The sequence below is a fragment of the Pteropus medius genome, unplaced genomic scaffold, assembly GCF_902729225.1.
Source record: "Pteropus medius unplaced genomic scaffold, Ma_sr-lr_union100, whole genome shotgun sequence".
NCBI lineage: Eukaryota > Metazoa > Chordata > Mammalia > Chiroptera > Pteropodidae > Pteropus > Pteropus medius.
In genome coordinates, this window is record NW_024349225.1 from 16,033,103 (window position 1) to 16,050,983 (window position 17,881).

The 17,881-nt window shown below is 61.7% G+C and overlaps 1 protein-coding gene across 1 annotated transcript in view; it reads right to left on the bottom strand.

The window, feature by feature from the left end:
* Positions 1–17,881, bottom strand: part of PBX1 (PBX homeobox 1) — a 214,292-nt gene that overhangs the window by 29,995 nt on the left and 166,416 nt on the right. Inside the window, exons 3-4 of the mRNA XM_039881124.1 lie at positions 9,998–10,242; positions 6,215–6,408 (exon numbers count right to left, since the gene is read on the bottom strand). Coding sequence (XP_039737058.1) covers positions 6,215–6,408; positions 9,998–10,242 — 439 coding nt within the window. The remainder of the gene's footprint in view (positions 1–6,214; positions 6,409–9,997; positions 10,243–17,881) is intronic.

Here is a 17,881-nt window from a genome sequence, read left to right on the forward strand (position 1 = left end):
GCAGGGGGCTTGCGCAGGGGGCGGGGCGCCCACGGCCCCTGCGTGCTGTCCTTAGACACTGCGCGGCGCCCAGCGGGAGGGCCGCGAACAGTTACCCACCGCCCCGGCGACCAGGGAGTGCCCAAGGTCAACCGTCTTGGCTTTGATTCCTGGATCAACTGCACAGAGGCCGGGAGATGCGAGAAGCCGCCCCGAGCCTCAGCCTCTCCACCCGCACGTGGGAGAGCCGCGCGGGCCTCATGGGCGCGTGTGGGGGACGGGGCCACGCGGAGCCGGGCCTCCGCACAGTGCCCGCTCACGGGCCGGGCAGGACAGGGCGGGGACGGAGCTCCTTCCTGCCAGGTCCCAGGCGCTGGGCCTTACGACCTCAGGGCAGTCGGCCCGTTTTTCACGACTAGTGAGGTAGAGGTGGTTACTCCCATTTCCCAACAGAGGACAGAGTCCGAAGGTCGCTCAGCTGGTCTGTGGCACAGCCGAGACACCAGCGCCGGTCCACCTGACCGTGACCCAGCCACACCCACGGCCTCCCGGCGATGCTGAGGGGACTCGGCAGCCCTCAGCTGAAGCGAGTTATGGTCCCCTCTGTTCTATCCCCAGGAACCCGCATGCTTCTTAGAAGGCGGCTGGGAAGAGAGCCCGGAGCAGACTGAAATGACCCCCGAGCCTTGATCCCCTCGAAAGGAGACGCGGGGCGCCTTCTGCGCTGGGACCGCTGCTGAGTGGTGAAGCTCGGATGTCTGCAACATGCAGGGGCTGGAAGGAAGGAGGCCACTCTGAATCGAGGTGCTTTAAAAACGTGCCAATGGAGCCGATTTAGGGTAAGAGCCCCCATGAAGGCCAGTGGGGAGCGGGGAGTGGCTGGGACCCAGGCTCACGGTGGGCGCTGGTCCCCGGCCCCCAGGAAGTGGGGCCCCCTTCCTTAGATGAGCTCTATCAGCATGGTTGCCTTTCTTGCTTTTATCAAAAGCTTCTCCGTACGGAAAAGATTTCCAGAACATTCCTGGTTATGCCAAGAAGTGGAATTTCCCAGTTCAGCCGACAGAAAGCACTGATCACCTTGCTAGACAGGAAATTCAGCTAATATTGTGTTTTCGGGGTCCCACGCGGACTAATTAACACAATGAAGTGCCTGACTTTACCGGATGAACACCATCTGTCCGCAGGTGTGAGCCACATCTGTCCAGATCATGCCAAGCCCACGCTGCTCTCCCCAGTCGCATGAGTTTCTGGGTCACCCAGCACCAGGAACTGGGCAGATTGGATGAAAAAGCCCAGCTCGGAAGTCGGCGTGTGTGAAGAGCTCTTGCCCCGTGGGAATTTGGGGAGGCAGCCAATGGTTACCGCAGCCTCCCCATGACCTCCGTCTTCTCCGTGGCCTAAGGAAGACAGTTGTTTGGGGCCTGGGGACCGGGGCCCCGGTTGCTCCCTAACTGGGAGACCTGGCTCGCGCCCTGAGTTGTTCGTGTTAGCATCACGGTGTATTCTGGGAGTCTTCAGGCTGAGTTCGGAGCAGCCTCCGGAACGCGGGGCGGGGGGTGCGGGTGACGTGGGGCGCTGCGGGCAGCTGTCTACTCCGTCCCCGCGCTGTGCAGGCTCCCCTCGGCGGTCCCGCCCCTCTGAGGGGCCTGCTCATCACCTCTTCCTGTGGCCGTCTCAGTCTCCGTGTGCAATCTCTACAATTTTTTTAGAATTTCAAGAAACCTTGTGAAACTAAGACACGTGGTTTCTTCGCTTTGGCTTGAGGTGTAATCAGCATGGCGAGTGAACATTTGAGATTTCGGGCCAGTCGAGAGCTTGTAGGGCCGTTTGTCTAGGTTGCGGAAACCGATTACGTATTACTGGATTACTGGATAAATGGAGCATGTTAGGGACGAAATCTCTGGAATCAGAATGAGCTGAGAGTGCGAAGTGTGACCACGGACACGAGTCGCTAACCACCAAAGGTGCTGTCCCTGCCCTGAGCCTCTCCCAAGACACGCTGCCCCGCTGACCGCCGCTCGCTCCCGGCCCTCGAGAGAGACTCCGTGTCTCCTGAACTAGTCTCGCCTTCACCCCAAACGGCTCCATTTTCTTTGTCGCCCTCTTACATAATGACATCGCCGGCGAGGTTCGTTGTGCTTGCTGATTTGTTCGTTCACGTGTTCGTTCATTCGTTTGCACGTCTGAGTCCCCAGCACAGGCCAGAGGCTGGGAGGGGTTCCCGCCTCCGCCTGCCGCCTCCGCCTGCCGCGTCGCCGTCGCCCCGGGCGAGTCCCGCCAGCCCCGGTCTTTCAAAGCCGTCCCTTCGGTCCCATCCTTTCTGTCAGTCATTTTTGAAATGGGTTTAGAAAAGCCACTGCCCACCACGTCCTGGTCTGGCCAGCGCTGCCGGCCAGTATAGCAGCCGCTGGCCGCACGTGGCCACTGAGCAGCGGAAGTGTGGCCAGTGCGAGCGGAGAGCTCAGTTTAAAATGTGATTTATTTTTATTTTATTTTAATTAACAAAACTTGAGCAGCCCAGTGCCACACACTGCCGTGCTGCTCTGGGCTGACGCCTCCCGAGAGTGTGCGTGAGCGGACCGCCAGCCTGGGGTGCGCCGTCGAGCACGCGGGGTGCTCCGCAGCGTCCTGCCAGTCTAGTCCACGCTACACCGACGTGCGCCTCAAAATAAGAACATCTCCTCCGAGCGCAGGCGGATGGGCGGTCGTTCATGCTTCCTCTGTGCTCCCCCACACGTGAGGGGCACAGGTGTCAGCGGTGGCCCCAGCCCTGGTCTCCCTCCATTTCTCCATCTCTGAGAGAAGCCCTAGACCGAGCCCCTGGACCGGGGATCCGACCGCGTCCCGAATGATAACCGTCATCATGATCCTCACGACCTGTCTAATAGCATGTAGCGTAGTGATCCTCACCGTATTTACAGCTGACTTATGTGATGCTCTAAGTTTCTCTCCCACACGACCTTATTGTCCCTGTGCACGAAATGATCCCAATTTTACAGACGTGAAAGCTGAGTCTTAGGCGAGATAAGCCACTCGCCCAGAGTCACGAGGGTAGTGCTTGCTGGAGCTTGAATCCAGACGGCGCACTTCAGAACGTAAACTACCACATTCCTTCCTCCGGTTGCACGGACGGTGTCCGCCTCGTAACGGGGCAGACGTGACACCGTCGCGGGCACAGCGAGGGCTTCGCGGTGGGTCTGCCCCGTCCCTGGCGTCCGTCCTGCCGCGTCACGCACGCTCTACACGGCTTCCTCCGGCCACGTCACAGGCTCCTGCACGCCCCGAAGCCGCCCCGCCATGCCCTGCACCTCTTCTCTGCCCCGTGCTTCTCCCTCCCCCACACTGGCCCAAGGCCATGGGCTCGGGAGCCACGCTTCACCCCGGAGCCGGCACGGAGCGGGCGGGGCTGCGCTGTCCTCCGGCGTCTCGTCGCTCCTGCATGGCGGTCACCGCGTGGCCCGCCTTCCCCCGACCCCGCCTGGCGGGGCTGGCCCATGTGCTCCACGTGTTCGCGTGCTGCTTCGCGCTTCGCTGTAGGAGACGCTGTCCGTCCCGTGAGTGGCGACCTCCCGGAGGCCAGGCCCACGCTCATCGGCTCCCTCTTCCCGTCTTCATCGCCTCAGTGGCTCACGCAGCACCCGGCAGAGAGCAAGGCGTGACCGGATGCCCTGGCTGTCCTTCCCTCCTCGCCGTGCCCTCTCCTGGGACCCCCTCCATCGGGGGCGTGCAGCTGTGCACGTCCAACCGTCCGTTTACATCCTTCCTGTTACCTCCAGCAAAAGGTAACGGGAAAAACGTCAAAACTGTCGCTAGACAATCTTTACGAGGGTTTATAAGTTCTCCTCCTTTTAGCTAAAAAACATACTTATAATCCTGATGACAAATCTGCTCTGGTCACAGTACAGGCTGGGCACACGGCATGCGATGACAAATGTCGAGTGAATGAGTGAATAAGTGAATGAATGCACGGAGTTTTAAGTTACACTCTTCCAGCACAGGTAAGTCAAGGCGAGGGAAAGGATGGGACCTGAGCGGGCGAGGCTCAAGCTTCCACCAGCGAGATTCTCCTGCGAGCGGCCGAGCCGCGGGCCGCCCCGCAGAGGGCGGCGGCCGGGGCCAGGGCCTCGGGCCCACTGTCACAGGGACTGAATTCTGCCGGCGGCAGGCACGGCCCTGGAAAAAGACACTGGGCCTCATCTCGCCTGTTGGGGGGCAGGTGACAGAAAACCAACACGGGGTGTGTCGCACAAGGGAGCGCAGCATCCGGTTCCTCGCACCTGGTGACGTTACGAGGACAGACGACAGATCCTGTGGCCAGACCAAGGCCCCGGCGTTGCGCTGTCTGCGGCACTGACCGGTGAGGCCCCGCCCATCGGAGGCGTGGTTTGGAGCCGCGGGTGTGACCTCCTCGCCAAGGTTCGTCCGGCCAGTGCCCCCCATTTCAGCGCTGGGCCTCACTACGTCACAGTCAGGAGCTCTGGGCAAACATTGACTTCTGAGCTGAGAAAGCCCTTGGCCCGGCCCTGGGCCGGCATCTGGGGTCATGTCCTTTCACTGATACCAAATACACTCAGAGTAAACGCGAAGGACAGAGACAATAGGGTCTTGTTCTCGCTCTGAACTTCGGCTCCGAGGCAACGATTCAAAGTTGGCAGCAGAACAGCAAGAACCCCTCTCCTGAAGTGGCGCCGACTGGGACAGTCCTGGCAAAGGCTGGCGGGAGCGAAGGGGGCCGAGTCCTCTAGACTCTGGCCTTGCGCCGGGCACGGCAGAGTTCGGGCAGCGGCAGCCCTGCGGGACAACGATCCTGGTCCCCCCGCACTCCCCCCGCGACTTCTTTCTTGTAAAGAACTCAGTCTGGGTCCAACTTTCCTTTGTCTCTGTATCTGGCAACATGAACACCCGCTCCCAGCATTTTAACGAGGGAGTCGCCATGGGGACGGAAGTGACATGCAGAGTGGCGGCAGCTGCGCGCGGGGAGGGGCCCAGACAGAGGCCACCCTGCCGCCGCGTGGAATGGGCTGCTTTAAAGAACCCAGGCTGGCAGCGGGGGCCGACACGCACAGGGGGCCCGCCACAGGGTGACTGCTGCCCCCGCTCAGCTGGGAAAAGCCACCTTCGTTTTCACTTCCTCTTGATGGCCTCTGCAGGGATCTGCTGGCCTGAGGTCACTGCTACCCGGCTTTCTATGCCAGGTTCCACGGGCCCCAAATGCACGAGTGAGAGGGACCGGGGGGCTCTGTGACCGTCGGGAGCACGTGTGTGGGCAGAGGGGAAAACGCAGGTGAGCCAGCTGAAAACTGCGTGATCGACACAGCGGCCACCTCCGTCTGATGATCAGGGACGAAAGCTACGATCGTGAAGCGGCAGGCGGCCCTGACACGTCTAACGCTTCAACGATAAACCTGGAAACTGAAATAATGAGACACGAAACGCACGTTTGTAGAAGATGGCCCATTCAAGACGAACAGTGGGTCACACTCGAAAAGATGTTTCTGGATCGGCTACTACCATACTCTCCAGAGCAGACGGGGCCTGACTGTCACCGACCTATCGGCTGGACACTGAAAGCCAAGGGGATGAGGGGGGTTTGCGTCGACCTTTGGTCCCGAGAGCAGGGTGACCACGCGCCAACGGCTTGTCCTCTGGTCTCAAACTTTGTCCTCAAGGACCTTTCTTTTCGACCCGTGGTTTCAGCCGAATGCTTTGAACAGCAAGGTGACGGCGGCAATGCCAGGTAGAAGACACGCGACCTCGAGGGAGAGTTGGGCCCCTCCGCCCTGGGGACCACGCCTCGCTCCCCTCCACACTCTCAAAACAGCCCAGCGTGTGGCACGTGGCGACCGACCTAGGAGTCTGTGCGCGTGACCCGAGGGTCCCCCGGCTGTGCATGGGGTGAGGAAGACGCCGGCTCCAGGCCGAGCTGTCTTTCCTGGAGAACGTGTGTCCCAGCCTGTGGCAGCTGGCCTGCGCGCCCACAGCGACCGCTCGTCCTGAGAAGGAGGCCCCAGCACGAGGACCAGAGTCTCGCCTCTCCGGTCGACGTGGCTGCGCTCTCCAGGCACCTGGACACGAGCCGCCCTCCGCAGCCCCAGGAAGCCGGAGGCTACCCCGCCTCCCGGCCCTGTCACTGACCTGCGGCCTGAACCTTCCTCGGAACCCCTGCCCCTCCCCCACCCCGGCTAACAGTGGGGGGCCTCGGGGGCCACGCAGGCCGGGAGGGCGGCGGGGGACTCACCGTGCGTCCAGGAAGCGAGAGCGCAGGATCATGACGGCCTCGCAGGTGCTCTGCTTCAGCTGCATCTGGATGGAGCTGAACTTGCGGTGGATGATGCTGACCATGCGCTCGATCTCCTTCGGGGAGATGGGCCGGGTCCGGCTCTGCTCCCGCAGGAGGTTCATCACGTGGGTGGTGAACTCGTTGCAGGCCTGGAACAGCAGCAGGGTGAGCGCGGCCCGCGGAAACCGGCCCCCCCCCGGTCAAGGCCGGCCGAACCGGAGGCACAGAACGATGCCTGCGGACCCCCTCCGGCCCACCGGACTCTAATTTGGGGGCATAATGTATTTTTTTTTAAGGGGAAAAAGTCCTTAATCATTTTTTTTCATGATTTTACTACTGTGAAACGCGAGAGCATGAATTACAGTATAAAACACATTTCATGACCTTTGACCCCAATAGTCACAGCCAAAGAGCGTCCGGGGTCAAACTGCCCGCCTTGTCCATCAGCTCTGGCCTGAGGGCTGCAGTAAGCATTCCGTGCTGGGGGCGCACGCGCAGCTGAGAGGGGCATCGTGGTGCTGAAGGCTCGCGCGCCCGTGCCTCCCACTTCTGCTGCCCCCTGCGCTGGCCTCCTGAACACCCGCTGCACCCGTGCCACGAAGGGACCCCGTCCCCAGAGGCCTCGCAGACGCAGCAGCAGCACGGGACTCGGAGGACGCCGGGACAGGCTCGGGGTGCAGGCCAGGGTGCCAGTGGCCCCGGAAGTGAGGCGGGGTCACTGCCCCTCACCCCTCACCCCTTACCTACAGCTGGGGAAACTGCGGCCCGGAGAGGCGAGGCCTTTCCCTGGGCCGCACAGCAAGGGGCCGCACGAGGCGGGGCCCAAGCCCTCCTGCCCCAGAGGTCCAACCTCTGGCCTGGCCCGGCGGCCGGCCCTGAGCACGCGGCCCTTTTGTTTTTCCATTATCGGCAGCGGCAGCGGCTCGCTCCGCGGAGCACTCGATAGGCACCTTCTACTTTTAGCCTCATCACTCGATGGGGTCCCTCGCAGCGACGCTGCAAACCGTAGGAGGTGCTGCTCGAGGGTCCGCGCGCCGAGGGCTCAGCGTGCCACCTCACTGCAGCGGCACTGTGACGATGCGGCTCTGCCACCTCCGTGGCACGAGCCCTCCTGCTCGCCGGAAATGCAGTCACAGAAGACATCGACCGTCCGTTCCTTAGGGGCCCTGTGATCCACAGGCGGACGCGTCCAGGGGCTGTCTACACTGGGGACTGGGAGGCTGGATTCTGAGCTGCCACCGCGAGGGTCTGGGCAAAGCCCCTCAGGACTCAGAGACGGGATGTCGGTGTTCCCACCCCTCAGCAGGGCAGTCTCACGTTCTGCACGGCAGCCTGGGGACGGCCTGGGGACGGCGTGAGCCCCTCGCTTGAGCATGGCCGGGTGGGCCGAGAAAGGGCACAGTGCCTCCCAGACTCACTGAGCTGTGGGACCCCGGAAGCCACCCAACACCTCTGTGCCCTGTCCTCCCTGTCTGTGAAATGCGGGTGACGCCCGCCCCAGCGGGCGTGGAATGCGCTCAGCGAGTCACCGCGTGTGTGTCTGGCCGTACCGCGTGTGTCCTCATCCCTTCAAACAGAGACGACCTGGAAGCCCGGCCTGTGACGACTGGGCACACTTCTCCAGGCCTCAGCTTCCCTCCCCGCAGGACTGTACGACCGGCGCTGGGCGGTGGTGACCAGGCGCCCGGCGGTGTTACGCAGAGCCTGCTGTCACCGAAAGTGCCCACGCACGCAAGGACGCGACCCTCAGCGCTTTGGGAGACACGCGCGTCACCTGCTGTGTGACGAGCGCTTCCCCAAGGGCCTAGTTTCCAGTCTTTATTATTTCGAACAGGCCGATGTGTGAGAAGCTTCTGGAGAACAAATTTCATCACTAGTCTCTCTCAGGCACCGGCAAGCCGTTCCCAGAAGTAAGGAGGGACACGCTGGCCTCGTCCGTGCCCACGGGAGCACACTCTCTCCCCCTAACGTGGCATCAGGCATGGCTCCAGCAAAGGCCCCTGGGCTAAGGGTCAGAGACTGAATTCCAGGGCCACCTCTGTCCCCTGGCGGATGCGTGACCCAGGCACGTCACCTGACCTCTCTGACCTCCACCCCCCTCACTTGTCTGAAAGCGGAGGTGATGGCGGCACCCGTCCAGGGGACCCAGCCACACGCCTACCCTGAGGAACAAGCGCGTAACACATAGCGCTCCGGGTTTGGGATGAGGCACAGGAGTGACAGGGGCTTTCAGCCGGGAAAGTGAGCAGCTCCTCTGTGTCACGGGCAACCTGAGCTCAGAATGAAGCCAGGTTTCAATACCTTCCAGCTGGACATCCGTTCCTGTTGTGGGGTTTATGAGGGAGGCCACACTCGGGGCTCTCCCTGTGCCCCCGGCATGAGTGGCCGGGTCAGAGACCAGGCTTGGCGGTGAAGGGGGAGGAACTCGAGCGGCCACCTGGGGCCTGTGTAGGAGACGACCCCGTCCCTCTTCCCGAGTCATCCCGCAGCTTAGGGCAGACACAGGGCCCCAACACGACGGCCCAGGCGGGGACCTCTCTGAGCTCGGCACCTCCTGGGCTCTGGGTAAACGACTCCGTGAGCCGGTGCGGAGCCAGAGTGGTGGCTCTTCCCCAAGAAGACGAGGGGCGATGCCACGCAGGTGACGCACAGGTCCCCGCGCCGGCCGCCCTCACGCTCCTCCCGCCGGCCCCACCGCCCCGGCTGGCGGCTGGACTTCGCGTGCCGGGCCCACAGGCGTCACACGATTTTTTTTCTCTTCAAAAAAGGGACTTTTTAGAAATCCATTTTAGAGGTAGATGGGAGTACAATAATGAAACGTTCTTCGCTTTAAATTTTAAAATGCCTATTTCTATTTTAAAATTTAAATTTCCTATTAGGTTTGCATTGGCTTCTACCGAGAGCGCCATAAGTGGGCGTGGGGCCCCTCTGCGCCCTCTCCCTCCCTTTCCGTGGCTCGTAGGAGAGAAACCTAGCGACACGGTGGGAAGAAGTCTTCGGGGAGCTTCCGGGCGCGCTTACGTCCAGAGGCTGGGACGCCTCACGCTCACAAACTGCCCTGTAACCTGAAGCCTTCCTCGTCTCCTCCGTGGTTTTCAGGCCCCGTGATGCCCTCGCCTCCACATCGTAGCTTGTGCCATGAACCCGCAGCTTCTGGGGCAGCGTATGTGGAACGCCGGGTCCCACAGGCCGTCCGTAGAGTGTCAGGGCTGGAGCCCAGCTCGGTCTGACTTCGAGGGTCCACTGAGACCCTCTGCTCTTTCGGAGGGAGGTTCGTGCCATCCTGACCCCCACACGCGACGCAAACGAGGCCGTGTCCCGCCCTCGGCTGCTGAGTCTGGGTGGGGCCAGGGCGTCACGGCCGAGCTCTGTCCCAGCGTCCCTCCCCACGGGGTCCCAGAAGCAGCTGGAGGATGAGGCGCCCCCCAGAGGGGGAGCAAATGAGGAGTCACAGCACCAGCGAGGCCCCGGCCAGCCCGGGCTGTGCGCCGTGGCCGCTGTGCCTGGGTGCCGGGTACCGCATGGCCCCAGATCGACCGCTGATGTCACCCGGCATCATCGCCCGGCGTCACCGTTTACGCCTTAAACACGCTTTAATGCCTCGATCTCCGGCTCGCCTGATCTTCCGGACCGGACACCATGGGCCAGGGGGCCGCAGTCCAGCGAGGGGCTCTGAGGCCGGCCTGGTCCGCGCCAGCCCCCCGCCCCGGGGCCGCGACCCCTCCTGGAGGCGGTTACCTGCTCGTACTTCTCCAGCTCCGTGTGGTAGATCTGCCTGATCTGAGACAGCTTGGCCCTGTAGTCCGAGTGCTCCACCGAGTTGTCAGACCCGGCTCCGCCGGAAGCGGCCGCTGCAGCCGCCGCGGCCGCCGAGCCGCCGCCCTTCTCGGGACCCGCCACGCCCTCTGCGAGCAGCATGTTGTCCAGGCGCATCAGCTGCGGGTCTGTGGGCTCCTCTTCCTGGGCCCCCCGGATGCTCAAAACTGCAGGGAGACACAGGAGGGAAGCGTGTTAATAGGGACCCGCTGGAGAAAGTCAAACTAGAGAAAAGCAATTGTGTCCTCTGGCTCCGTAAGTCCCCAAATTCCTTGCGACGTGGCGTCTGAGGGACAGGCCAGGGGCCAGGGAAGAGGAAGAGGGGACGGAGCACGAGGAGAGGTTGGATTCAACACGGATCACGCCCCACTCCGCGAGGTCCCTGGAACCATCAGTTCACGGGGGCAGGGGACAGATGAGCGGTGCCGGGGGACGGGGCTGGCATCTCCTGGGGACACAGGGTCATCTGGAGAGACAAAGACACCTTGAGACGCTGGTGGCGATGGCCGCGCACAGTGTGAACGCACTTAATGCCACCGAACCGCACCCTTCCAGACAGTTCGGAGTCCATCTGTTCAACGTTTCACCGCAATAAAGAAATTCCGCAGTGGAAATTCCAGAAGTACAAACATTAACGGTAACAGAACGCAATGTTTGCTTTCACCCCCAAACTGCCAAAGCTGAATTCAAGGAAAAGCACCTCCTTCTTCGCGTCTCAGTTTAGATCTGTCTTTACGCTCAGACGTCGTGACCGTTGCCGAGACCCGACACTGACCAATCTCGTGATGACTCCTGGGCTCGACGACGCGGCCAAGAGAAAAGAACAAGGTCGTCTGGATGGTGAGGACGTCCCCTACCAGGCCCCGCCCGGCCTCCCGGAGAGGTGTCCCCGCCCCTCAGACGCCACCAGCGCCGGCAGCGCCCCGTTCACCCTGACAGCCCCTCCCTCCCCCAGCCAACCAGCTACGGGTGCAGGAGGAGAGGCAAAGAGCCAGGCGCCCGGTGACCAAGGTGCTGGCCCCCGTTCCTCCGGGACGGGGCAGGTGACCTCGGACATGCCGAGGCCACCACCCCCACGCGCCCAGCATTCACCCCGCGGACGTCCCCTCTCAGCTTCTCCCTCACCCCACTTCCCCTTTCAAACGGCCAGTGGGAAGCGCGAAGCACCCACACCAGCCCTGCACACCTACAAGTCAAACCGGCTTTAAATAGAATGAGGAAGGGCGTTTCTGAGGCCGGACGACGCTGACAGGATGCCCCGCGAGCCCTGCCCCACTGGGTTTTGGGGCTCACAGGGCGTAAAGCCCTCGTCTATGTTGCCTCTTTTTACCCTCAGGTGTGAAGGATCCATTTAGTTGGGGGCAAAAAAGAAAAGAAAAAACATAGCAAAAGTGATAGCATTTCATTTAGATTTTATCATTTTATAAATCCTACGAATATTTTGTAAACAGAAAAATTAGGATCAACTAAAATTTAATATAATTGGTTTCTAACTGTGGACAGTAAGAGACTGGTATGATAAAAATACCATGTACCTTACCCTAAATGTTGCTTACTCAAATTATTATGAAAATAAAAAATTTCAGAGTGTGTGTCTGAACCAAGACAAAAAAATCGTACATATAGAGAGACAGCTTCAGCTTGCACTTTTACACGGAAGGTTCCGGTTCTCATGGTCTGGGGCGGAGCGCGTGGGCACACGGGGGCGCGGGCGGGCCCAGCACGGCGCTGCACGCACACACCTGCACCCCGCCGTAAAGGCAGGCGTGGGACTCGGACACGGAGACTGTTCTGCTGGTCGGTTAGAAAAAATCCCCCCGACATTCAGTAAATGAACGCAAAGGGCGACATGTCTGAGCAGAGCTGAGGCCGCCTATGCATTTACTGCTGGAAGGCAGCGGGCCGGTGAGTAGGAGACAAAATGATTATTTAAAAGCTCCTTTTTATCTCTGCGGCGCCATGCAAGACTCAAATGAGCCTTTCTCCAGGACACCGGACATGTAACACTCATCCCCCAAGATCCAATTTCACCCAGCGGAGCTGTTACCTAATCCACGAGCCATCACATCTGATCAGGATCCCGTGTCCCTGACGGCACCCCGCCCCCCGCCTCCGGGCTCCCCGGCCCCACAGCCTGTGCAGACGCAGGCTGTCAAGGCCCAGGCGCCTGTCCGAGCCAGCGCAGAGGCCTTCGGCAGTCACGTCTGCACACTTCCCCCAGCTAACGTGTTGTCCCTGTCCACGGAGGGAGGGGTCCCCGGGCATGAGATTTAGCACTTTTGGTGATAATTTTTAAAGGAGGAGTCTCACAAATCTCCCCCCTCCTGTAGGAGACCCGTCAAGGCAGGTAAGCGATTTCTATAGAAAGTGTCACACGCCCTTTAAGAAGCATCTGATGTCCCCTCCACCCTGCTGCCATCACTGGCCCTGGAGTTAATTCTTTGGTAGAACTCTCGAGATAAGTGGGCTGTCACAGCACGGATGGAGCAGCGCTCACGCCGACCTCCCGCTGCTCTTTATTTTTCCTCACACAAGGAGAAAAGCACTCCAAACCCAAAGGCACGTTCAAGGTCCTCAGCAGGAGAGCTGGTGCCCGAGGTTTTGTCCTTGCCTGAGCCTGACAGGGGTCGGGAGCAGCCCCGACAAGGCCCACTAGAGGGCACTGTTTCTTCACCGAGGACGGGTGGGCTGGGAGCCCCGCCTGGATTCACTCCCACAGGTGGGGCAGGCGGCGGGGCGGAGGCCAGCCTGGCAGAGAGGGGTGTCCAGATGTGGACAGCAGTCCAGGGACCCAATGCTGGGTGGACAGAAAGAGATGACACAGACAGACAGGTGTTCTGGAGAGGGAGTGGGTGGTCGTGCCCTCCCACTGGCCAATCTCTGCTCGATGTGAAGGCGCATGGCTTCACCTCCACTCAGGTGTCCCACTGCCCACGAGCTAGTCTTTGTGACACATGGCCAAGTGAGCTGGAAGGTGGAGCTCTCCTGGCCTCACCCCCAAGACTGTTCTGCCGTGTCTCCCCATCGTCAGAACTTAGGACAGAAGTCCAGGACAGAAATACAGTGCCCTTGCCCCCTGAAATGTCAGTTCCTCCTTTGATTCATTCACAGAAGACCCGTACACACTGAGTTGCACCACCTTATAAAGGTGAAGGAGCACTCCAAACGCCCCTAGCAGACAATGGCAGATTCCGGAGGCAAAGCGAAGGGGCCATGGCCAAGGCCAGACACTCCATCCTCGATGACGGCACGAAGGCTCTGACTCACCAGCGGAAGCTCTGAGCGGGTGAAATCAGCTTTGAGTGTGAACGCACACACGCGACCGAATCAAAGTTATCAGCTTACAGCTTAGGGGAGTGTGTCCTGATGTCTGTCACCCCTAATTCTCAACCCCCCCGTCTGTCTGATGGAAAAGCTCTTGTGTGTGTGTTTAAAGACTTTGCCCATCAAGCAAATGGAGACCTCTGCGCTGAGTGGGCCTGGGACAGCCTTGTCAGATCGAAGTTCAAGTTCATGGACTCGTCATTGAGAGCAGGCCTTGGACTCTCACTGCTGCCTGTCTCTGTGCCCTTTAAGCTCAGGGGCCCTAAGGACCCGGATCTAGGGCCTGTTAGAGCCCGGCCAGGGGTTAGATGTGAAGGCAGACGCCTTTCAGGCCTTCTCACTTCCTTCTCGGCTTGCTGAGCAGGTAGGCTACGCTAGGGCTCGAGGGGCTGGCCAGCCAACAGCAAGTTTTGAGATTCCTCGAGTGTTTCATCCCACGAGTGTCTGTGGAGCAGTCCCTCTGGGGCGCCGAGTTTCAGACCAAAACGTGGTCCTGCTCGATGCTCCATCTGCACGTTCGGGCAGCGTCGCAATGCTCTGGCTTGTGTGCGAGGTCCCAGGACGGGCCTGGAGTGGGTTCTTGGCCTACGTTTCTGGGTTTTCTACAGAGAAACACACCGACTTCTGTCATTCCTTTTCCTGGGCTGGGCTTCGGCGTCTGGTCACGAGCATTCTCTGCTTCTCAGGAGATGCTCGGGCACGGATCCCGTTCCCACGTCCCCCGCTTGGCACACTGGCCCCCCGCGGGGCAGCTGGCAGAGACTAGGCCCCTGCGCCGGGCAGAAGGCGGCTGCCGGGTGAGGGGCTTTGGGCCTCAACGGCTCAAGCCCGCACTGCTGCTCCGAGAAGCCTCTGCCTGAAAAGAAGCCAGTCGGAGGTGTGACTTCACGCCGACCTTGGCCGGCCCGCATGCCTAGAGGTGGGAGGGGGCGGAAGGCCCCGTGAGGACCGGGGCCGGGCAATGAGCTGTGGCCTGCACGTGGTGGCCCGCGGTGTGAGAAACGGTTCCCCACCAGGCTGGGCGTCAGCAGCATGAGGAGGAGGAGCCGCAGTGTGTGTGCGGCGCCTCTCCCGGCGGCGGGAGCTCTCTGCGGGTGCCCACGGGGAAGCAAGAGGGACCCCCCGGCACGGTCTCGCCCTCAGGGGGACGCGTCCTGGGGCTTGGGGTCCCGGTGAGGCCCCGGCCTGCTGCCTCCTTCACTGCAGGGGCTCATTCTCGGGCCTTCTCTCCCAGCGGGCGGTCTGGAGCCCCAGCTGTGAGCGAGCACCCAGGGCCCACCCTGCTGGCCCCACGGCACGCAGGAGACGCCTCCGTGTGGCCTCGCCCCTCCACACGCAGTGTCCTTACCACCCGACAGTCGATAATATCAGCACCACCATAATTCTTATTAAGGGCTAAATCGGGTTATTTTTATAAAAGCACGTGTCAGTGCTTGGTGAACGGGTAGGTTTTCAATTGTTGGTTAAATCTAAATCAATTCCACTGATAAAGGTCCCTTTGGGAAGAATAAGCAAGCAAGACAGATGTGGAGTTAAGAGTTTTGTTTCTGTCTGTTAGGGCCAGCGGCAGGGGAGGAGCCGGGACAGGCGGGCGAGTGTGCAGGCTTGCACACTCACGCAGGCACATCCCGGCCGACGCCCTCACAGGCCAGGGCGCCGACCCCTGGCCCAGAGCATCAGATTCCTCTCCCCTCTCCCTCCTGCCGTTCCTTTCCCGACACGCTCCTCCCAAGCACACGACGAGTCCCGCTTCCTCCGGAGGCCGGGACGTGCCCCTGCCGCGGAGCCCGGGCCTGCGCGTGCCGGTCCCCCCGACCCGGCGGAGCCCACGCAGGAAGCCGCCGGGCCCTGGAAGGCTGACAGGCCCTCGGGAAGCTCTGCGCCCGGCGGCAGGCAGTCGTCGCTAATGGCTGCTTTCAAATTCCCATTAGAAAAATAAATAAATTATAACCGGAAGAGACCGAAGACTTGATTCAAATCGAGGTCTGAGCAAGCGTGTTTCGATTTCGGCTTCTGGGTGGGGTTCAGGCCTCACGGCGGCCCCTCTCTGCCGGGCGCTGAGAAGCCACACACTCAGCACACCCGGGCACTCGGGGGTGGCGGCTACGTCTGTCCCACGTGCGGGCTCACCTACCTGACGTCACGCCATGCATGAGGGCTGAGAGGCGCTCCCGGCTCCTGGCGACAAGCAGGATTTTTTGCCCATGTCTACAAACTCAGTCACAGCCTTCCAAACGATTCCATCGGAACTCGGATTGAAACGAAGAGCATTTTCGTGCCCACAAGAATTGTGCGGTGTTTGAAAGCCACAGAATGACTCAAAGGCGGGGTCCCCAGCACAGTGTGGCGATGGCATGTGTGGGGTCCCCGTGGGGACGCTGATGATCTCGGGTGAGCTCGCTCCACGACTGTTTCCGATTCCGCGATCACAGACGGCAGACGGGACCGTCGCTGGCATGTGCCCCACCACCCCGCCGCGTGGGGGTGTACGGCTCTGCCCCTGTGCCCCGCCGACAGGTGTGCAGACCAGGACGGCCCGAGGAAGGCTGCGCACGGCAAACGGTGACCCGCCGGCTCAGACGCGGGGCCTGCGTGGAGAGCTGCAGTGTTCCAGCTCGCTCCGCCCCGCCTCCCTCTGACACGGGCATCACTTCTCTCTCCATCGGAGCCGCAATTCCCATCAGTCCGTAAGGGGCGGGAAGCTGAGTGCGGGGAAGAAGCACCCGTGTTTGTTTTTCTTGAACGAAGCCAGAAGAAAGGGCTCGCCGAGTGCCACGCCGATCGCCACCGCTGTAACTACCACGGGCAACGACGGGATCGCGGTATGTAAATGTGCAGAGGTGGCAGCAGATCGGGACGTCTGGGCTGAGCACGCAGGGCTGCTGGGTGCAGCCCAGGCCCAGAAAGACGGGGGACAGTGAGGAAACCAGCCGGGCGCAGGCTGTGATGGCGGAGGCAGTGAGGAGGGGGCTGCGCCTGGGTCTGAGGAAGGCCAAGCAGGCCAACTGCCACCCCGGAGGCCAACTGCCACCCCGGAGGCCAACTGCCACCCCAGAGGCCAACTGCCACCCCGGAGGCCAACACAGGAGCAGGAGCTGTATGTGAGAGAACGGTGGCTTCACGGGGGGAAGCGGACAGACAGACAGAGCTCTCCGAAAGACGCAGCAGTGTGATGGACGTGCGCTCGCCACAAGGCCTCTGCCCGTGATGCTAGCATGATGAACCGTGTTGACACTCATTTCCTCAGTCCCGTGGAGGCCGCCACCGGCCACTAACACACACAGACGCCCACATGTGCTGGCGCGGGGGGCACACAGCCAGGGCCAGGTGCTCCCGTCCATCTGTCCGCCTCACCCTCCTGCTGCCGAACGCGACAGCCCCTCACAGGACTGAACCCCATAGGAGACGATACGAAGCATCAGGTCTGCTCTGCAGCGGGGGGCCGGGACCCCAGGCTGCGGCGGCACCCAGCACGCCAACGTCACAGCAGCCGGCAGTCATCACAAGTGCCCCTCCTCCTCCACGGATCCGTGGACGGCGAGGGCTCTGCCTGCGGCACCCAAGCCACAGGCTGCAGCCCAGGCCGGAGCTGGGCTGCGGGGAGAGATCCGGTGGCTTCGAGGCTTGTGGCGCTGGAGAAACCTCTCTGACCTGAGACACAATCCCCGGGCCTGCAGCTGGACGCTCAGTCCGCGGCGGTCGAGCTGACCACGCTCCACTCTGTCCTACCCGCTCCGTCCCGCGCTCAGCCTGCGAGACAGCACACCGCGAGGGCAGCCACACGCCCAAGGGACGCGCAGTCCGTGATCTCGAACGGGGTCCTGGGCCAGAAGCCTCAGGCTCCCGGATCCCTATCTGGCCCCTTCTGTGGCCAGAGGAGAAAAGCGTGGACCAAGTCGCTGGCTCAGAGCCTGAGAGGCTGCGAGAGTTGACTCCAGTTGCCGCCTGGCCCGGCGGGGAGGGGGGCCGCGGGAGTCGGGCTCCACGCGGTGCTGACGCCACACACAGCGCCCACGCGGGGCAGGAAGTCACCGCGCAGCGTCACCGGCTGATCCGATGGAGCCGCCCTCTTCTCCTAGTGCGGAGAAGGGTGAGCAGGCTCGAATGACAGCCGCGAAGTGTCATCAGGCAAAGGACCCTGTCTGCTCCCGCTGGGCTGGGGTGGCTGACGCCATGCGGGGCACTGGCGGGGCGCGGCAGGAGACACGTGTGACTGCCACCGCACTGGGGGACGGCCACCGTGCATGTGCGTGTGAGCGTCCCGGGAGACCGGCTCACAGCCGGCGCCCGCCACCTCCCTATGCGCCTGTGTCCTGGGACAGTCTCGAAGTCACTGCAGCCAAACAGACCTTCAGGTCCGTGAGAAACATAAGGCCCCCAAATCGAGCCAGGTGACATCCTTCCTCAGCCGGCCGCAGCAGAGGCCTCAGGGCCCACAGCCTCCACCCACAGTGACGGCCGCAGCCTGGTGGGCGCAACGCC